Source organism: Hylaeus anthracinus, unplaced genomic scaffold (genome assembly GCF_026225885.1).
Source record: "Hylaeus anthracinus isolate JK02 unplaced genomic scaffold, UHH_iyHylAnth1.0_haploid 4, whole genome shotgun sequence".
NCBI lineage: Eukaryota > Metazoa > Arthropoda > Insecta > Hymenoptera > Colletidae > Hylaeus > Hylaeus anthracinus.
Window position 1 is genome coordinate 14,083,455 of NW_026535289.1, and position 21,822 is coordinate 14,105,276.

The window sequence follows — 21,822 nt, forward strand, 5'->3', positions numbered from 1 at the left end:
TGGCCAAGGTGTGTACCGAAATAAGTCGACAATTATACGATTAATTTGATAAAGATTTTTACAATAAAATTTCTTTATAAAATAGCTTGATAGAATGATTACAAGTTAAAACAACTATGTATATTTATGTTCGCTTTATAGACAAGTAATAAATGTCACGAAATGATAGGCTGAAATTTCGAAATATTTCTGGTACCGAAGAATGTTTGAAGTAATTCGAATCTTTGTAGTCCTAAAAATTTCAAACTTTTCTCGAGGGAATACTTTCTAAAAACATATGTATACAAGTATATTAATAAATATGTGAACCTTTTTATTTATATATTTATACATTTATTTGTGACTAGAGTAAAGCTAACACGATAATTCCAACGTATGTTACATAAGGAAATAGTACAAATTAAGTAAAATTTAACAATATATTAAGACACTCAGACAGACCAACATGCCTGAACTATTTAATAAAGAAGTCTAGATACATCAGTCGTTGGATTTATTGATTTTAAAAAAGAAAATAAACATTTTGATTCTATTACTCTGAGCATCTTAATACATGTACATGAAAAATGCATGATACATAAGTAATTAAAAATCCGTTTACCGTTAATTATATTTCTGCAACATGTAGTCATGTACATTATACAGTGCATAAATAATGTTTACATTATTAATATTCGTATTCTATATAAAGGACGTTTTATTAAAATATTTCTATATCCATTTTTCAACAGCAAACTAAAGAAGTTTTCTTTGTTTAACTGTCGTCTGTTTTGCTAAAAAACTCTTTATACATTTACATTTCACGAAATCTAAATTGAATTATTTTATATTAACACTTACAAATTAAATGCAGAATGTCCGTAATCTTCTTCAAAATTTGTAACAATTATGTATAATTATTCTTGGTACGGTGTAGTTGGACTCACATTGATCATCTCTGTTGCACTATAAAAAGATATAAGACAATTACTGAATTTTCTTTGGCAATTAGTTTTAATGATACATTTGTTTTATTACGTTATTAAGCAATTGATAAATTGATAAAAAAAAGTATTGCTTTAAAAAGAATCAAAAAGGAAATTCATTCATTCAATGCAAATAAAACGTTTTAATTAATATATAACAATATATCTGCCATAAAATGTTCTACACTTTATATTTAAATTATTACATGCTAAGTACAGTTTCATACTGTAAACATTCTTTTTTTTTAATGAATTCAGATGTAATGAATTCAAATCTAAACGATGCATTACATAAATAAAAAGTTAAATTTGTTGTTATATTAAATGACTCGTTTCATAGTGTTTCCAAACTACACAACATAATTAAGTACGACGTGCAATGTAAAAAGCATATATTTATGAACCAAAAAATACTTAAAGAATAAAAAGTATGTAATGTTTTATTTACGAAAAAATTATTTGTAATTGTTATGAACTATATTTTCGAATAAAAGCAATGCATTTAATGTTTATATTATCTATGAATCATGAACAAAAGGCAATAAATACAAAATACAACTACATGCATATGATTTGTCCTATAACAAAAACTTACATTCGCAACATATGAAATAAGTACAAGAAAAATGAACAAGAAATGGATACGAACAAAATATTTATAAAGCCATGTCACACGTAAAACGATAATTAACATTCTTGCAGGTTAGACATAACACAATATCACAAACACTTACAAGAACAATTACGGTGCCCTAAGCATATTTTGTTGCAGTCATCTTTACATTAGTTTGCTGTATAACATACATTACACAATAGTTTATTGTCAATTTTGAATTCAAGACACATGGTTTTGTGAATAATAATTGGTGAAGTAAAATATATAAAAATAAAACGTATTTAAAAGTATTTTCTATATTTCTGGTACACATGAAATATTTTTAATACTCTTATCTTTTTTAAATTCTAATGAATACTATTGAAAGGCAGTGAACAATTTCCAAAATTGTTAAAGAGTAAACAATATATTAAAACATTTATTAAAATGCAATTGCTGATTGATTTGTATCAATTTTTTACTGTAAATTATCTAAAGTATAGTACGTTTCAGATGACAAAAAGTAATCATTTTTAAAACAATTGCATTTTTCAAATTGTCCTGATTAAAAGCCTTTCTTAAGCATGACACCATTGAGTGTAAAGTAAAACAGAAAATTATATGAAGTACATGATATTAATCTTTACCTTTTAGAGCATTTGATGTGAATTATTAGTAGTGTAATACCTAACACTAAACAAATACATCCTACAACTATATAAGCAATACCAAGAAAAGGATTCTTTCCACCAAGAAGAGATGTAGTACTCAAAATCATTCTTTTCTTGCCATCGAAAGCAGACACAGGATATGCTACAAAAAGAAAATATTTATTAGTTTATTATATCATTTTTACATAATAAATATCTGTAAATGTCTAAATCTAATAAATGTAAATCTAATAAATGTCTTTAAACATCACTTACAATACTTAACAGTAAGTATATAGTCTCCTTCCACTAATCCTTCAGAGAAACCTTGTTCTGTGTGATTCACCCTACGATAAAGTTTTCTGAAAGTCGGCAAGGCAGCAGTTCTCATCCAAACAATTAAATCTTCATTTTGTAAACCATTATTACTTTCATCCTTCAGATCTAACTCATAAATTTGTTTAGTCCAATTCTTTGGTTTCGCATAACCTTTAAATGCTTCTGTTAAATTACCCTCAGGATTTCTAAACTTAATGTTCTTATCTGAGGGCCAAGCTATACCAGTTTTTATTAATGGCACAGGTCCATTATGCTTTTTGGAATACAATTCCAATTCGTCACTGAATAATGAATTAGCGATAGCACCACATGGTACAATAGGTGTGTTGTTTGCATCAAAAGCAAATGGTCCACAGTCACCTGAAACCTCATCGCTCAACTTTCCTAACAACTGATTATCATCACGTGATTTTACATATCGTCTGTGATTTTGATAAAAATTCGTCAAACCATAGTACATATAAATTTTTCCATTAAAATCAGAGGGTAATTTGAATTCTATTGTACAAATACAAGGTTCAGCATGATTAGGTACTTCTACTATATAATCTGTACATTTGTAAGGCACATCCTGTGTACGAAATTTGTTTGTAGAATTACACTCCGTGTAATCTATGATGTATTCTTTGACTTGATCAGAAAAATAAAGTAATCCAATTCCAACTGGTATAAACGCAATTCCAATTACAAAAAACGTTGGTAATACAGTTCCAGCAGTAAGTATTGGTTGCCAAGCAGGTAAACGCTGTTGTTTGAATGCGCTATCTGTTTAAATAAAATCATTTATTTGAAAAACATTATGTCACATAAATTTGTTATAAATAGTTCTGTGAAACTTGTATCGTATTTTAATCACTTATTTAATTAACACCCTACGATTACCGAAAAATAATAAAACTAAAAATTAGGAGTAACCTTGGAAATTATAATTTCTATTATACAAATAAATTATTTGTAATCTCTACACGTGTACCAAACGAAGTATGATAAATATAACGTACAAAGTTAATCTACTATGCAATAAACTTACCCGATGGTTTCTTCGTTTTAGGTATCGAATTAATTTCACTGATAGAAGTCATGTTTCTTTCCACGATGCCGATTTACTCTTTTGATAAATTCAGTAGCGGAACGCTGTCATTTGTGAAAAATAAATAATTCGAGTACCAATTACTCATCGAACGCCTCCGATCATTTCTGATAACACCAGATAATATAGCATGGAGCAGTAATGAACAGAAACGAGTACTATACGTCTAAAATTGAACGTACACATACATATATTTCGGATCAAATGTCGTTTCTATTAATTATCCTCAACATTTGCAAAATGTGGTCTTACATTGAACAAATATTATTTCATAGTTCATCAAATATATTACAAGGTTTATGTTACGAAGTATTTGCGTTCTATATAGTTTATTATTATTGATTACTGTTGAGCGCATCCAGGAAGGTCACCGCTCATTAAGCCGCTCTGTGAGCGGGTACAATTTAACATTTAACATTTAACATTTAATATTTTCGCTAAGGAAAAAGTTGTTTAAAATCACCTCCTGAACCACCCCTTTCAAGGTGTTATAACATTTTTGGGACACCCTGTATATACTCCTAAAGGGGCGCCACGATAATCTTGCTCAGGACGCCAATATTGCTAAAATCGGCCCTGCCAATAAGCTTTTGTCGCGAACATGGTTTTATTTATACTTTTTTTCACAACAAACAAAATGTAATGTTATGAATCACAGTCATTTTGTACTTCGTAGGATCGTCCAAAAATTATTCATATGTACCGATTTTTAAATAAATGCAAATAGATTCGAGCGGATTGAAAGATACCGAAAGAGAAACGATCGAAGTTTCGAAGATTGAATTTCAACCAACGGTGTAAAAAGTAGCGGATTTCGTATTCAACTTCAGACGAGACGAAACCTCGTAAAAGTTTCTGTTGTATATCTTTTCTGTATTTCGTGGTAGATCGGGGTTCCTATTTGCGCTGTCCATGCCCTGTTGCCCTGTGTCATAGGCTACGTGAATCGTGTGTTTTTTTTGCGAAGTTGTTACGTTTTCGTCTGATTATTTCCTAAAAAAAGAACAGACATTCCTCACGATAACACTTATGATTTCAGTTATAATTTACGGCTGACGGTCGTAGATAGTTCGATCTATCCGCCACGAAATAAGTGCGTTGGGACAGACGAATAAAAAAGAAGTAACATTCCATCGCTTTTACGCACATACGTTTACCTACATTATTCGAACACGTTACGATCAATTAAAACTACTAACCAGAGAAATTCTTAAATGTGATTTCGTCGTAAAGAGGATGGCTGGTGTATTTGACATAGAATTACACGATGGAGATTCCGTAAATCAAGACGAGTCAGACAACGATATTCTTGAAAGCAGAGAAGTTCGTTTTTTGGCCGAGCTTTTAATAAATTCTTCTGCTGTTTATACCGGATCTCTCATTCATTTCTCTTTATTTTTAGGACGAGTACAATCATGCCACGAACGCGAATACTATATTAGAGTAAGTATTATAGCTTTTGAAGGTCAACGACATTGACCTTACAGCTAAACCCTACAATATTTACAAAACGATACGAATTTGCTGTTAAATTCATTTTAACCACCTCCCTCTCTTTCGCACCTTGGAAAAAAGGAACTACAGAAATATTTTCTTTAACAGATCCGATAATTTAGAAAGAGTTCAATTATCAGAGCAAAATGTCAATCCAGGACAAGAGAAAACTGGACCGCAAGACTTTGAATTGTGCAAGATTCTTGGAGAAGGTGGATACGGAAAAGTTTTTCAAGTAAAAAAAGTCACAGGAAAAGATAAAGGCAGCATTTTTGCGATGAAGGTAAATATTTTTGCTTGTGCACAAACAAAAAGAACACAATGAAAGAACGTTGACAATTTCTACTACCTGTAGGTATTAAGAAAAGCTTCTATCATACGAAATCAGAAAGATACAGCTCATACAAAGGCGGAAAGAAATATCTTAGAGGCTGTAAAAGTAAGTATAATTCATCAAACGTGATAACACTATAGCTATTTAGTTTATTTTTATTATAGCATCCGTTCATTGTGAATCTGATGTATGCTTTTCAAACCGGTGGCAAATTATATTTAATATTGGAATATCTTTGCGGCGGAGAACTTTTCACATACTTAGATAGAGAAGGCATTTTTTTGGAAGACACAGCATGGTAAGTTAACCGATTTCGTAGTCATTTGTTTCGTAATATTTCATGGATCAATATCTCCTGTGTCTGTTTTTGCTTGCAGTTTTTATTTGTCCGAAATTATCCTCGCATTGCAACATCTTCACAATCAAGGTATTATATACAGGTACGGTTGTTTTAATTATTTACCATTACCGAAGTGTGTATTGCGCATACATCTAACGATATCGATCGTTGTTGCAGAGATTTGAAGCCAGAAAATATTTTACTAGACAGCGAAGGTCATGTTAAATTAACAGACTTCGGTTTGTGCAAAGAGCATATACAAGAAGGTACAGTGACGCATACATTTTGCGGCACTATAGAATACATGTAAGTACAGCGTTTTTTATTCAAAACTAAGAATAAACTGCATACCAAAATAACGCTAACGTGTTTAGGGCACCAGAAATCTTAACGAGAAGCGGACATGGCAAGGCTGTTGACTGGTGGAGTTTAGGTGCGCTAATGTTCGACATGCTTACCGGAATGGTACGCGAATGAAATAAACAGAAAGTTATTAAAAAGTTTTCGATGATTAAAATAGACGGAATAATTTTGCGTATTCCTCGTTTACAGCCACCGTTTACAGGAGACGACAGAAGGAAAACAATTGAAAAAATTTTACGAGGAAAACTGAGTCTTCCGCAATATCTAACACCAGATGCGAGAGACTTGATACGAAAATTATTAAAGGTATCGTTAGCAAAATTTTATCGCATGCGATACCGTTGGGAAAAGTGACTCGTATAAAAACTATGTTCCACGTATTGCTTACAGAGACAAGTACTTCAAAGATTGGGATCCGGTTTCGAAGATGCCGAACAAATTATGAATCATAACTTTTTTAAGCATATTAATTGGCAGGATGTAATTTCTCGAAAGCTAGAACCACCCTTTAAACCATCGTTAGTAAGTAACTTTAATTAACACGTTGATTGCCATATCGGGTTATGTCGTGGCACCGCGCCAAGTTATGTCGGCCGGCGCTTAGTAGGTGTTGTATCGCATCGAATAAGCGTGGCCTCTTCGCGACGTCTAACGATTTCGCTTTGGCAGTCAACGTGTTAATATAGAATAGTGGGACAGTAAATAAATGCATTTCGAAATATTTATAGAAAAGCGCCGATGATACGTCGCAATTTGACGAACAGTTTACGGCAACCGTACCGGTCGATTCTCCAGTTGAAAGTACATTAAGCGAATCTGCTAATATGATATTTCAAGTAAGTAACACGATATGCTTCTACGATAGTAAATCAACTACTTTGAACGGTAAAACAAAATACAATTGACCGTTTACAGGGTTTCACGTATGTAGCACCGAGCGTTCTGGAAGAGATGTACTCGCAACCAAGAGTTGTAAATGCTAGAAGTCCTCGCAAAGGTCTTCTATGTACAGGGTTCAGTGGAAGTCTTCATAGCTTATCGCCAAGATCACCCGACACCCATCTTCGTACATCGTCTCATTATAACCACCACAGGTACCGTTAACTTCGATATTTTATTTTAATCCCCCAACTATTTTATTTTTTGATTTCTAGGCATCACGTAGTAGGTTCACATAACGTGGAAGATACCGAAATGACAGATATAAGTCAACTGTCGAACCGTTTATAGTGATTCATAGACAGAAGTACGCGAGAAAACGCTGTTTTTCCATCTTAAATCTTGGAAAAATATTTGTAACATCATTTTCTGGCTTACTTATTTTTCTGTAGTACAACAGTCACATTTAGCAAATTTAACGTGATTTGCTTCTATATACATAGCAACAACTAATTCTAAACGCTAAGGAGAAGTTACGCTTGTAGAGCAGTGGTGCTACCGGCGTACAAATTTTACGCAGGCCTGTAACTGCCATAGCGTGACTAACGATTGTTTACGATGTAAAGAAGGAAAGTTATATATGTTTTCGTTGTGTAAATATACGTAGGTTTTTGATAACAGGTGCATTCTTTTGAAGAAAGACGCTGTACTGTTGAGAGGTGTAAGAGATATTTTTGATGACATGCTATCCCATCGTTTGCAACGAGTTATTCGATTTCTTTTAAATGTCTGACTCGTCGCCAATTACGAGTTCATCGTTAGTGTACAAAATTAGGCCAACGAAAATTGATTTGAGTGTACCTAAAGATTCGTTCCGAAAAAGAAGAAAGAATGTGCTGTATTTTCGAATTGTTTGCTCTATGAGAATTTATAGATCGTGCAATTCCTTCATTGTATCTCGAGTTAACCGAATGATTTTTAAACAAATATTTACGTACGTTCCAAAATCATTTGAACGTCTTTTACGATAAAGGATACATAGATCATGGTAATTTCTCAAGTATTGGACACGACTAGACTCGAAACTTGTTCTGCCACTAGTATAAAGTGTTGATTCCTTCAAAATAATAGAGAATACATAAAATCATAGCAGTGTAAAAAAAAAAAAGAAGAAAAACTGCATTGATCTATATTATAGCAGAATCGGAGGGGTATTATAAACGGACATATTTTGCTCATACTTAATTGTGATTTATCGAGCAGTAATGTCTTGTATATAAATTTTTTGGATAATTTTGTTTTTAGAGAAGAGGCAACGCGGTTAAATTGCATTCGTAACGCCTTAATATACTTAATGAATCGTCATTCCCTGATCACTAACCAATCCGATTCTACTCTAGATGTAATCATTGTGAAAGTGACAATTACACAACAGATTCAAACTGCCCAAGTGTTCACAGCTACCAGCTGGATAGTATTAACTTTTACATAGTAAAACGTGTACACACGCGTGTTAGAAGATAAGTATGTAAAAGTCTTGTTAATAGCTAACTGTATTATAAAAGTAAATTGTTGAGAGTGAGAAATTGATACTTTGTAAGATACATACGTACGTACATAATAATACGCATCTATAGGTAAACATTTTCAAAGATAGGAAATTACCCTCTTGCTTCTTTAGACAGAAAATGCAGTGAATGTTTCACTTCTATTACATTTTTCTATAATAAAATTATAATGTAAAGAAGTGAGTGCCACGTTTTCAAATATTATACGTATATGTATGTCTCTGCTGATTCGCGGTATATAAATATTTAAAGAATCGACTTGACTAGAGGCGAAAAGAGACGGGACAACCGATGAGAGGTCTCCCCCAAGTCGATTTTTTCACTTTGCTGAATCTTAGTAAACATATTTTGCTTCTTGGTATCTACAAGTAAAAGGAAACAGAAAAGCTTAACGCTTAATACAATTCAAATTTTACCAACATTAATCTATTAAGGTTACGTTAAGATATTTTAAGGTTCTTGTTGGCAATCTTACAAAACTGCATTATTTTCATGTATGTGATATTACAATAGTAGCACTATCTAAGTATTTATTAAAGAGTTACTGTTTTTTAACGGGACTCGTCAAAACAGAAATAATATCGACACTTGTTTAGTAATGATAATTTTAGACACGCATAATGAAATATCGTTGAATGTTGAGCCGTTTAAGAGCTTATCTATTTTAGCCATTTACAGTTGAAATAATACAGGATTGAAATAATATTTGTTTATCAAATTTTCTTCGAACGTCACCTCGTATAAAACACCCATCAGAAATTAATATTATGAAAAATGCACAGTTTATCAACGTTTTGCAGTAATTTTTGTTGTTTATTTGAGATACATTATATAGTTTAATAAGAATAAAACCGCTGTTCGTATTATATTGTACTTTCCATTATACGTATATAAAAGCTATATACGCGTATATCTTATTTTACTTAGTGTTCTGTGATTCTGTACGAATAGAAAACACGCGCAAGCATTCATGCATGCGTGCGGACATACCCACGTACATGTTACGAATAATCTAAATTTATTGTATACCTTAAATGTGTAAAAAACATAATTAATCTTTAGATCGTTTTGTTCTCTTTCTATCGCGCCTTTCACTATTTCTATCCTCGTCAAATTCTATGTTTTTTCTCTTCCTGTGGTTAACAAAATCTCTGTTTTTACTTTTTTTCTCATCCTTCCGATGACTCTTTTTGTATTTATCTTCCATTTTGTACTCGTATTCACGTCCCTCCCTCCGATTATTTATTTTACGCTTCTCCTTCTTTTTACGATGATCCGTAATTTCACTGTTTGAGATCTTACAATCTGTCTTTTCCTTCTTTTGTCGTTTCTTTTTCGATTCTTTCGACACATGGCCACTGTCAGTGGTACTGTCACCACTACTGCTACTACTAACAGTGTCGCTACTATTACTCTCCGTATCGCTATCTGTATCACTGCTACTCTTTTTGCGTTTTATTTTTTTGTGTTTCGACTTTCGTTTTTTCGTTTTCTTAGTCTTTTTTTCGAGTTGCTGTAATTTCCTGCAATCGATGTTTTTAGAAAAATTTAGTCTGTCCCTGCAAACGATTGTCACTGAAAATTTATACAAGGAAAATTATTTACCTTAATAACTTTTTCTTTTCTTTCTTGGACAGAGTTTTTAAAAACGTTATTTCTGATTGCTCCTCGTCATCAGAGACCATAAGATGTTCATGTTCCGGAACCCGTAAATGTTGTTGAGCATTGAGTGCTGATCTGCAAATAAATCGTTTATAAGACACCAAGAAAGACAGAGGGAAATTGTTCCGAGGGATAATATAATTTTAACTTACTTTTTAAGAGCTAAACCATCTTCTCTCATTTGTTGAACTAGAGTCAGAGCATCAGGAGCAGATGGAGTTTGCGAATTATTTGCCATTACTACACTCATTGCTTGACTATACAGAGGACACTCCTTATCTACAAGTAACATGTATTAATAAACACGATTTTAATGTAATATTTTATAATAATTATACAATTATTACAAACCTGTGTTTATATGTCCCCACTTATGACACTTGATACAACGTACGTTACGTACTTGAATACCAAATGGTTGATCTCTGATTTCACTGTCTCCTTTGCAATAACTTTCTCTAGGCGCGTTATACTTGCGTTGCCATTCAAATTTATACTCCGGCTCGTTGTCTTCTTTCTCTCGCTCTTTCTTTGCTCCAGGAGGAGGTTCGTACATGAAATTTACACTAAGTTTGTCTTTGCTTTCTTTGCTGAGTAATGCTCTGTAACAAACAGGGTAAAAGTTAGTGGAAACTGGGCTCCAAAATTCCGTTAAGGGAAATCATTTGACCGACTTGTTATTGTGAAGATCTTGTTCCTTTTCATATTGAACACGTAATTCCTCCTGCTTTTTCTTGTAAGCCTCTGCTTGCTGTTCAGCCATCCATACCTAATAAAAACACAGTCGGTAATTTAATCATTACTCGTACTATACATAACCTATATAAGAAGCTTTTACGACAAAATAAGAAGCTTACTCGTTTTAAGTTATCTCGAGATGCTGGATGGAAAAACTTCTTGCACATGTAATTATTAAATCCTTTTCCCATTTTGAATTACTAAATCGACACGTATCAGAGATGAATTAATATATCGTTACGCGTTTAACAAACAACACGTATAACAAATCTATAGAAATTCTGTGACGTTTCTACTTTTATCCCACCATTGCGTCTTTTTTTTTTTACTGTCATGGAAGGTTAGTACATCAACTTGCCAAATGTGTAAACATACGTTGTGAAATGTCAAAATAGACAAAGCGAGATACATCGTATAAAGAAACATCGATTAAACAGTGCACAATAAGTATTTAAATAATTACAAATTTTCGCTTTATATTCTTCAAAGTACATCGATCGCAAGAATCCAGCTATTTTGACGTTTAAAGTTAACCTTAAATACACGATGTAAAAATTGTGTACAGTTAACCTATCTTTAAACGTAAAGATTCGAAAGCATCGAAAAGTAAAACAGTTCCGTTTGTTTGTTCTTTAATCAAGAGCATCGAACGAAGAAAGCATCGCATAAATTTGATAAGATCGTCTTGAGCGGAAAATCGTAACAACGTTGTTTGACAACCATCTATTTAACAGTACAATTTCAAATGCAATGAAAATAAACGAGAAAAATATGGTAGCTTTCGCTACTTCGGCGACACCGGTAGATCGCGAGGGTTGGTTAAACAAACGCGGTGAACTGAATCGTGGATATCAAAGAAGGTGGTTCGTTCTCAAAGGAAATATATTATTTTACTTTGAGCGACGTGGCGATAAAGAGCCAGTGGGTATGATAGTCCTGGAAGGTTGTACCATCGAATTGACAGAGGACGAGGAACAATTTGGCTTTCAAATAGTATTCCACGGACCAAACAATAGAAACTATGCTCTCGCAGCGGAATCTCAAGTAAAAATAGTTTGTTAAATTTCATACTGTCGAATGCAATGTTTGGTTCACAGGCTGTACATATACTCTTGCAATAATTTTTAGGAATCCATGGAACAGTGGATGAAAGCTTTGGCATGCGCAAGTTACGATTACATGAAACTTATGGTGGCTGAGTTGCAAAGGCAGTTGGATGCCACGGAAGAAGAACCCGCGGTGGTTGTTCCTCCTCCACAATCGCCCAAAGCTCCACCGCGGCAGCGACATAATCCTTTCAATCGCCCGGAGTCTCATCATCGTTCGCAAAGCGTCAGATCTGCTCCTGGTAGAACAGAAAACGTTCCGAGAACAAAGATAACGTTTCGTGAATTGCATACTAAGTATGGTAGGAAAATTTTGGCTGACTTAAACGAATGGAGACACGCTAGAAAAAATGCAGAGGCTCCCTTGATTACTTTATAACAGTGTGACGCATGTAAATTGTAAATATTTCAATGGAAAATATAACTTGTACTTATGAAACGTTATTGGAATGTATTTTTCATTTTTTACAACAATGAGTTCAAGTTTACTAAGGCATTGTGTAATGAAGCGCACGATGTGTACTATTATACAACTTTGAGTTTTATTGTACAATAAGTATAAATAGAAAAGTTTACGAATATTGTTTTGTTTTAATAAAAACACTTAATACCAAAGATGTACATACGGTCTAGTCTAGGTACTACACGTTCAATGCATCCGATTCCCTTCTTTTATTAAATATTTTATTACAATGAATACCAATATCCAAGAGCAGGAATAATCGACTATTTAAATTTAAATACACCTTTCTTTCTGGCGTCACCAGGTAGATGCCTAGCACCCAACAAAAGTCGAGCTTTATCTTCTTCTTGCGGAGCAGACTCTTCCTGTGGACCTCTTGGCTTGATCTGTAATTTCTGTTTAATAGCTTGACTTAATATTACACGCCTAGAATCGCTTTTCATAGCCAGAAGGAGATCTAGCCATGTCCACGTAACATTATGATATTCTAACGTTGGTATTACTAGAGCAAAGTCGCGAACATCTTCCAGATTTTTCTCTTTATTTCCCTGTAACAACGCGAATAATTAGGAAGGTTTGCAATAAGGAGAACAATAATTTCAATACCTTTCTTTTCATCTAGAGATAGATTACCTTGTAAGAAACACGAACAGGTACTTCTGGTATTTTTATGTATATGAAAAGTTTATTTTTATCCGCTCTTTCTTTCATCTTTTCTACGTCATCTCTTCTTTCGATCGGTACGTAAAATGAGGAATCTCGTTGAGGCGCAGGAGGCTCTTCTATTCCATCCGGATCTCTCTCGGGAAAACAAAATTTGAGCATCGTATTGAAAAACTTCTTCGTTAAACCTAAATTAAATTTAAAATCACGATAAAATCACTCGACGAATTATAAACCGTTCAATGTTTGCAAGCGATCGAAACAGAATCTAAATTTACCTAGCGTTAAAGGGACCACATTGATCTCGAAATGTTCTTTAACGGATATTCCAGCAACCGGTGCCTTTTCCCTACAAAATACTCGAAGGGCTCTTTGCCTTTCAACGGGCATGTTACTTTGTAATTCTGTGGGCGTCAAAACTTCCGTGTAAATTTGATTTGGTAATAAATTGGTCATCTTAACGTATCCCAGCTCTAGGAGATGCTCGACGGAATCATCGGTTTTACTGGTTTTGGTGTACAGGAAATTGGTTAAAATAAGATCCGCGATACCCAACTGTCCATCCGCATCAGTCAACCTCCACTGGGCGTGCTTGAAACAAATTTCAGCCACTCTCGCAACCGCTGCTGGTTTATCTTTCAACGTAGTCGAAGCTGTGGCGGGGGCGGTGGTTTCTTTGTAGCAACTCAACATCACGTCGAGTTCTTCGGCCTTCGCGGATAATTTTTCCTTACATTCGAAAACTCTCGCCTCCAACCGTTCCATTTCTGCCAGCAATTCAGGACTGGACTCCTCTGCGAGAGCTTTCTGCACCAAATACGTTTCGCGTTCCAATCTTCTCAATTTCGCTACCAATCCCCGCACAGTGTTCTGCAGCTGTTGAATCGGTCGCTTTTGATCCTGCACGGAATGTAGTTGTAACTGAAATCTCATTCTCTGTAACCGTTCCGACGCCTCTTTTCTTCTCGGTTCGACGTAAAGCAACAAATTATTCACGATATCCAAAATCATAGCATACTGCAAAGAATTCGTGCAAACATCCAAGTCGTGATGCATCAACGTGAATGCGTCGGCAGCTGAAAGTTCTTTTCTCTCCCACAGGCTGACTTCTTCCCTCGGTGGCGGAGGGACTTGATCGATACACCCGACGTCCAATGCCTGGCCGTAACCAACGTAAAAGAATTCGCATTTGCACCTCGAAACGATACGTTGAAGTTGGTGTTGGGGCCCGCCACCGCCGCCAACGGTTTGACTCACGACACCTCCGACACTTTGTCCAGAACCTACCAATGCAGGTACGTCCGGTAGACCAGCTATCACTGTCGAATCTTTTTCCTTAGCGAAATCGAACGATTAATTTTACCGTCGATAGAGCTCGTACCTATCAATTTCCGTTTATTTATTACCTGTATATTGTCCAACGTCAGCCACATTATATTATCGTCGATATTCTCGTCGATGTTGGCGCTGACCGTCGCATAATACTGCATGCATTCCAACGAGCCGACCCACGTTGTCTTCGATACTAAAGTTCTCTCCTTCCATACCGGTTGGTGAATTCTCTGCAATATTTCAGCTTTGGCTGCGGACAGTATCACGTAACCCCGTGTCTCGATACCTTTCAATAATACCTGACTGTTTACCAAGGCAACTGAAAGAGACGATACACGATTACAATTATTTTCGTTCGTTTTTCTTGGAACGTTACATAAAAAGTTAGAAGCTTAACCGTAAGCTTAATCGTACTCAGCCAATTTTTGTGCAAAACGTCGTCCTGGTGACAAGCCGCCAGTCCTCGTAGTTGTTGACCTCTGGTTTGTACCGAGAGATCGTCGCTGAACGCGACTGGTTTGTTCGCAGCTTCGGCGATCAATCTCTGGAGCATCCCGACCGCCTCTCCCTGTTGCGGTTTCGTCGCGGAAGACGAGGTGATCTGCGTCGGTACGATTTTCGGCTCGACGGATCTCGTGCGATTCTTGTGCGAAGTCGACGAATTTTCTCTGTGAAAGCCCTTCAGCGCAGCGGTCGAAAGATTCTTTTTCAGCTGTTGAGTCTTTATGAAGGAATCGAAGAGTGCGAAAGCGACGTCTCTGTTCGTCTTCGTCCAAGCTCCTTTCAAATCGTGAACGACGAGCCTGTGCGTGGGAGTGTCTCCTCCGCTCACTCCTGTCACCATCGCCTCTCTGCCATAACTGACGCGCGCCACGCTCAAGCAATAACACTTCTCGACCGGTTGTCGCAGCGACGCGCTCTCCTTGTCCTCTTGGAGAGCGCTCTTCAGCCAAATCTCCGCGTCGCTGAGCTCGCAGTTCATGTAAACCACCGACCACTCGGCTCGCGGCCGGTGTATCAAACCGTCGTCGATCGGATGCAACGACAAATTGTGTTCGGAGCTACACGCCACCCTCCCGCCAGTTACCTCGAATCCGCGTTGCATCGCGAACGACATCCAATAGCTAACGTGAAATCGATGGAAAGCCAAAGTCAGCCTGACTTTTCTGTAATGTCGACTGAGTTGTTTCTTTCGGGGTCTGATGTTCTTGAAGAGCGGCCCTTTCCTCGTCGGCCTCGTCGCGCCTGACAAGATGAACTTTAGGTTCTCGAACCATCTCAAAGTGCTCCCATAAAGTAACGCTGTTGGCGCGCTGGTAAGCGCCGGAGACCCGGAGATCGGCTTCGTCTCGAGCGAAAGGCTGACGTTCAAGTTCTGCGAACGGAACGCTCTGAACGAATCGTGCTCTTGATTGCTCGAGTACTCCGGCAGTCGATCGGCAGCGCAAGGTATCGCGGTATGATGGTCCCTGGGGTCGCCCAAGCAAACCCAAGCCAGCTTCATACTCAGCCGAACGTTCGGTAAATGGAGCAACCTACAATCGTCGTATTTGCTCGCCGTGCGAACGTAAACGTCCAAGTCTCCTTTCACGATGATCTTTCCCTGCGTCCAATCGAGCTCTAGTCCCGTCCACGTCAGTTCCATCTCTTCCGTGGTATTGTACGGATCCAGTGAACCGTGCAACAACACCGTCAACTGTTTCACGCAGAGCGTTATTCTACCGTGAAAAGATAAACGCATTTTGTCCCAGAATGGCAATGGAGGGCTCGGGTCCCGCGACGGATGAAGTATCTTTTCGAAGCTGAGATTGCACTGGGCTATCACGGGCTCCCAGCACGGACCGAACGCGTAACGAAATTTATCGATGTCCCAATTGAGATCGTGATAGTACTTTAAGGACGTCATTCCTCTTTCTACGACGATGTCCTCCCAAGGCGCACCGATCTCGATTCTCACAGTGCGCCTGGCTCTCGGAGGTGCCAGGGCCTCCGCGCCAGCTAGCCTACCCCACACGCTCAAACTCTCGACCAACAGCAACGGCTGAGGGAAATCTCGTAGCTGAAGTTTCCATTCGGCGCACTTCAAGCTTATTCCTCTGACCCAGAGCGCGCTGAACTCGAGGCCGTCCTCGGGCCAGGGCGTCTCCGCGTCCATTTCCCTGATGGCTTTCGTCGCGTTCTCCGTACCGTTAATCGACGGATCAGCCAAGATCAGTATCTCGAGGTCTAACATGGACCACGCGAACAGTCGCGTTCTCGCTGGCCCGGCGCGTTGCATTTGCTTCCATCTTTGAACGTAGATCTCGGCGTTCTTTTTATTCAAACTGGCGTAAAGTTCCTCGACTTTATCCTGGGGCAATAATAAATGAGTACGGCAGAGCACTTGTACTTTAGCATCGAGCATCGCCTGGCGCTTCAAGCTCTCTTTATACTCGTCCTCCAAAAGCTCGTAATTATCCCGCAATCGTACTTCGAACGGGTCGTCGCTCACTTCGAACACCCACTCTTTTATCTGGAATTACGTATTTATTCATTACACGGACCTCACCGTTTCGCTCAGCGCTCGGCTAACAGAACTTACCTTTACGATCAAATCGCGCGGTAAACGTAGATTCCTGGTGCTCGAAGAAGAATGAATCTCCTTCAACCATTTCCTTATACTGAACAATTCATTCTGAATCGCGTCGGTGAACTGATGCTCGTATGGAAAGCAAGCCTTTACCGATTCGATATTGAGCGCCCAAGTGTCGTTCCAATCCAGAACGAAACCCTCGCTACTCTGTCTTTCTATCCGTACTTCCGCGTTATCCGATACTTTAACAAGCTCGAAACCTTCTATCATAATTATGTCGGCCATGTCTAACGTAGCGCGAACATAATTCAACCTCCATTCTCCTTGCGACCAACGCAATTGATCCGACGAAAGTTCTAGGAAGTGTTTAGGAGATATATCTATAGACAGGCTGATACCGCCGGTAGCCAGTATGTCCAACACCCGTTTCGGCTTTTCGACTCTTCCGTCTGTAAACGAAATTTGGATTAGTTCGATTAGTCTCATTCGAGGACTGTAGACGCAGACGTACTTTGAACGTCGATCGAAGACGTGTCTCGACTTATAATGGATCTGAAGTCTACAGACTCCAGCCAGAGTTGCAAAAGTCGGAGATGTAAATTAGGACTCCAAGCCAAATTAGTTCCATCCAGACTGATGTTTATAGTTTCAGAACTGACAGCACCTTTGCATTTTTTTATAGCTAAGAAGGGGTGAACCAATGCTTGTGCATGTTGACAGGTGATCGGCTCGTTTTTATTCAAAGTTATCGCGCTCACGCCTTCCGCCACGGCCACTAGCCGTTTCGCGTTGTGCTCTAAATTTGCAGTGTCCAAACGTGTCATAACGGATACTGTAAATGAACAGAAACATCACGTGGAGATCCGTCGCTACCGATGAACTTATACAGTGACAGATGCGCGTATACGTACGATTATTTTCTGCGATAAAGAATAAATTACAATTCGTAATTTTGAGATTCAATTGAATGATATTATCCGGATCGCTAGTCTTTTTTGTTGTTTCGGTTCTTCTGTACCTTTGAGTGCATCTGCGGAATAGTTAAACATAGTTATTGGAAGTATCGAGCTACGATTGGAATATTTATTTCCCCTGATCGCGTGACTTACTTATACGCTTCTTCGAGAAATCTGGCAAGTTCCAAACTCCATTCGGTTACGAGAGCATCCACCGCGATCCCTATGGCATTGGTACGCGTTGTAGCTAATAATACCCCGATAGACAGAGGTGTTCCCCATCGATGAGACGTTTCCTCGGTAACGGTACTGGAACCGTTTAAAGTACAATATAAGGATTCCACAACCAATTCCGTATTCCAACCATCGATCGTGTCTATCGAATTAAACGACTGATATTATTATTTTCATTTAAATTGAGAAACTTGACATACAGATACATCAGACCTGTACCTGTAGGTGTGTTTAGAGAAAATTTCATACGAGCTACCCCGCATGAAACTTCATCGACATCCAACAACTTGACGCTTAGGGACGAATCGTAAAATTCGGTGTTCACTCTTACGTCTAACCAAGGTAATTTATTCTTTAATGTTATGCTACCGACAGGCTCTGAAATTTCGTGATCGGTGCTGCATAATATTGTCTCCCAATCTTTATGATCGTAAATGATCGAAAGTGTATTGATTTGCGTAGCAATTTGTAAAACGTTTTGTTCCACCTGTAGGCAAAATTATGAAAATCAATCCGATTAACAATGGAACGCGTATCGCAGTAATGCAGTTTGTTACCTTTGAATTTATTAATAACGATCGTAACGTCAAAATAGGAAGTTTGCTACGAACAGACAGCCCATCCAAATTTAAAGTAAGATTTAACTGCAAGCCACACGGTTGGAATTTCGTGTTAATTTGAAGGCCCTTCATCGTACCTTCCAAACCAAGTACCATCCCATCTTCTCTACCCGTGATTATCGATGTATTACCTACTTTCAGCATGAAATCCTAAACATTTACAGCTTGTGTTTAATTACATTAATAAAATCTATATTTTCTTTAATTGAGCGCCAGAAAATTTTACCTTTGGTATAACTGGTGCTAAGCGAGCCAATAAATCGTTGGAAGTATTGACATCCGCATCGGAATACGAAGATGTAGCGCTTAACGAACTTCTGTCTTTGAAGAAGCTAATTAGACCTGCTCCTCCAGAACCCTCTGTCTGCGTTATTCCGATGTACAATTTCTATAAATTAGATCCTGCTTGATTCCAATTTATTTCCATTTCAAGGGACAGTTGTTCAGGATCATCCGTTAAGTGCGCTAAACACAAATAGCTACCGTTCAAAGCATTGAGCTAAATTCTTAGATCGCCGTATAAATGTCGTAAAACTCTATGCCTTTTGCAATTTGCGCATAAAAACGATTAAGCTGATACAGAACATGCGTACACCATAAGTAAGTATGTTCTTACCTCCACAGACAGTTCTCCTTGTGCTTTCAAAGTAGCTTCGGCTGTACTAGCGAAGGATATTTGCAAAAGACAGGCATCCGACGCGTGGCGTAACAACTTCATGGCGCCACCAATAACAGATGCGGACGCGAGAAGAGTACGGGCTCCGTGAACAACGCTGCCATCCAAAGTGAGACTCTCTGCGCTTCCATTAGCGAGCCAACCGTTACCCAAGACCAGAAGATTTAAATTCTCTACGTGCACAGCCATAAACTAAAAAATTTTAGAATGGTCTTAATTAATATAAATTAAAAGATTAAAAACAAACACATTTTTCATAGCGGATTATATACCTGCACAAATGTTATGATTATGGATGGAATTTTCTTATTCCTAAAATCCATCGGTTCTTTGGGTTTCTTTACAATGCACGGGACTTTAATCGGAACATCCTTGTTAACTCTAACATCTTTCATGATCACCGCCAAGAGTTTTGCTACGTCGCTGCTAAACAAACTGCTACGTATACTAACTTCCTCGACTTGCTGAAATCAGTTTGTTCGATTAGAAGTATTTCGATAATTGTAAAAAATTCTTAAAGAACGATATCTAGTTACAACTTACCAACGTGAAACCATTTTTCGAAACGTTTACGTCCCGAAGTATAAAATACGGTAGCGAAATGTGCCCAACTCGTAGATAAATTTTGTATCGTCTCTTTACCAGCCATGCCACGAGTCTTGGTATCACCCTGAGAAACAAATTTTGTAAGATACTGCATTTTCAATTATAGAAACTGATTTCATCCAACTGTTAACCTTACCAGGTGAAAATGCAGTAGAGAACAAAACAGATCGTACAAAAGACGATTAACCCAGTCATTTTTACGAGTTACATAGCGACGTCAGAATTTTCATTAAAACGATCGAGCGACTGAATTAAGCAGCAACAACAGCTAAATCGCAAGGATGAGCATTGGTGAAATATGACAGCTAACGAAATAACTATTTCTATATATATATATAGTTTTTCCTTCGAGCACGTCGATGTATCGATTTTACATTTTCGATACTTTCTCAAGGAACACGAATGTTTTCGACCATATTTAACAGTGACACGAAACGATTCGCGATTTACATAAGTTACAAAAGGTCCTAGTTAACTATAGCAATCGTTAAACGTTAAATGCGTTTCTAGTCATCTAATAAAAAGAAGCATATTATGTTAATCGTGCCGGAGCTCGCTAAAATTAAATAAAACCTCCAAATTAACCTACAAATTGGATGCAAGTGTAAGGTTAGTAAACACATTTTTCTCTGTAAAATAGTGAGTTTTTAGATCGAAACGATCGCAATATGTAACACGATGCGATACACAACTTTCAATTAAATATCGACGACTGGTTCGCGAGCAAATTAATTTTCGAAACAAATCGAGCAACTGTTCTCATACCAAAATACAAATTATTTTCACCACATGTTTGGGTAAAAGATCTTTACTCGGCGTTCAACAGGTTACAAGTAAAATGTAATAATAGTAATGTCAGTCTTCCTAACGAAGACGTTGTTAATATTTGAACTGTAATTGCATTTGAAACGAAGTCGTGTCGTACGCAGATACAGAGTTCGTCGTGTTGTAAATTGTTGTAAATTGCAAAATAGGTGAAGGACAATAGAGTTTATGCAGGGTGTCCCAGAAATGTTGGAGGTCTTTGAAATAGCTGGTTCGGGAGGTGATTTGAAACAACTTTTTCCTTAGCCAAAATGTTGTCCGAGGCTTCGTTGAGGAGATATTAACGGAAAACACTGACCAATCAGCGGGCGCTCCATTGGCATACTCGCGCTCTGATTGGTCGAGGTTTTCTGTTAATATCGCCTTAACGAAGCCTTGGATAAAATTTTCGCTAAGAAAAAAGTTGTTTCAAATCACCCCCCGGACCACCCTCTTCAAGAACTTCCAACAATTTTGGGACACCCTGTATATACTTCAGAAATACTTCAGAATAAAGGTCTGTTTACACATATCCGTAACGTGTCAGTTCCGTATCCGTACCGTATCAATAACGTCACGGAGCGGTGTCGGACGATATGTGTAAATAGACCTTAACGTATTTAAATTTCGCGGATCTTTTCACTTATCCTCGGAAAGAAACGATATGATCTACAATCACGATCGAGTATTATCCGACCACCTGTAAAATTTACAATATAAAGTTGCTAGCATTGGATGAAGCAACAGTTCTCAAACTTTGTTCACTCGCGACG

The 21,822-nt window shown here is 37.4% G+C and overlaps 5 protein-coding genes across 8 annotated transcripts; 2 read left to right on the forward strand and 3 right to left on the reverse strand.

Moving 5' to 3' along the window:
- Positions 1–290: 290 nt before the first annotated feature.
- Positions 291–4,017, reverse strand: LOC128894745 (cell cycle control protein 50A). Of its 4 annotated transcripts, none has more exons than XM_054156708.1 (5): positions 3,892–4,017; positions 3,580–3,805; positions 2,487–3,314; positions 2,208–2,373; positions 291–945 (listed from the first exon to the last, which is right to left on the reverse strand). In XM_054156708.1, exons 2-5 carry the CDS (start codon positions 3,629–3,631, stop codon positions 897–899), a joined length of 1,095 nt encoding a protein of 364 aa, XP_054012683.1. In that variant the 5' UTR covers positions 3,632–3,805; positions 3,892–4,017; the 3' UTR covers positions 291–896. The 4 variants fall into 4 exon arrangements, with proteins under 4 accessions (XP_054012683.1, XP_054012682.1, XP_054012684.1 ...); XM_054156707.1 differs by having other exon boundaries at positions 3,580–3,746; positions 3,828–3,987; XM_054156709.1 differs by adding an exon at positions 1,700–1,756 and having other exon boundaries at positions 3,580–3,984.
- Positions 4,018–4,517: 500 nt separating this feature from the next.
- On the forward strand, positions 4,518–9,678 carry LOC128894741 (ribosomal protein S6 kinase beta-1-like). Its single transcript, XM_054156700.1, has 13 exons — positions 4,518–4,962; positions 5,042–5,082; positions 5,242–5,416; positions 5,489–5,572; positions 5,632–5,765; positions 5,845–5,907; positions 5,985–6,113; positions 6,182–6,272; positions 6,360–6,476; positions 6,561–6,692; positions 6,899–7,006; positions 7,086–7,264; positions 7,325–9,678. The coding sequence occupies exons 1-13, from the start codon at positions 4,876–4,878 to the stop codon at positions 7,398–7,400; spliced, it is 1,416 nt and encodes a 471-aa protein (XP_054012675.1). The 5' UTR covers positions 4,518–4,875; the 3' UTR covers positions 7,401–9,678.
- Positions 9,619–11,351, reverse strand: LOC128894743 (corepressor interacting with RBPJ 1). Its single transcript, XM_054156704.1, has 6 exons — positions 11,137–11,351; positions 10,954–11,048; positions 10,631–10,881; positions 10,432–10,558; positions 10,223–10,354; positions 9,619–10,140 (listed from the first exon to the last, which is right to left on the reverse strand). The coding sequence occupies exons 1-6, from the start codon at positions 11,206–11,208 to the stop codon at positions 9,669–9,671; spliced, it is 1,149 nt and encodes a 382-aa protein (XP_054012679.1). The 5' UTR covers positions 11,209–11,351; the 3' UTR covers positions 9,619–9,668.
- Positions 11,352–11,383: 32 nt separating this feature from the next.
- LOC128894746 (sesquipedalian-1-like) lies at positions 11,384–12,567 on the forward strand. Its single transcript, XM_054156710.1, has 2 exons — positions 11,384–12,061; positions 12,146–12,567. The coding sequence occupies exons 1-2, from the start codon at positions 11,768–11,770 to the stop codon at positions 12,500–12,502; spliced, it is 651 nt and encodes a 216-aa protein (XP_054012685.1). The 5' UTR covers positions 11,384–11,767; the 3' UTR covers positions 12,503–12,567.
- Positions 12,568–12,643: 76 nt separating this feature from the next.
- Positions 12,644–20,854, reverse strand: LOC128894737 (protein hobbit). The gene is made up of 16 exons (XM_054156690.1): positions 20,382–20,854; positions 20,183–20,309; positions 19,912–20,103; positions 19,580–19,831; positions 19,190–19,351; positions 18,901–19,113; positions 18,563–18,830; positions 18,263–18,485; positions 18,065–18,183; positions 17,665–17,985; positions 17,163–17,602; positions 14,996–17,093; positions 14,656–14,900; positions 13,528–14,584; positions 13,220–13,437; positions 12,644–13,134 (listed from the first exon to the last, which is right to left on the reverse strand). The coding sequence occupies exons 1-16, from the start codon at positions 20,438–20,440 to the stop codon at positions 12,850–12,852; spliced, it is 6,279 nt and encodes a 2,092-aa protein (XP_054012665.1). The 5' UTR covers positions 20,441–20,854; the 3' UTR covers positions 12,644–12,849.
- Positions 20,855–21,822: the final 968 nt, after the last annotated feature.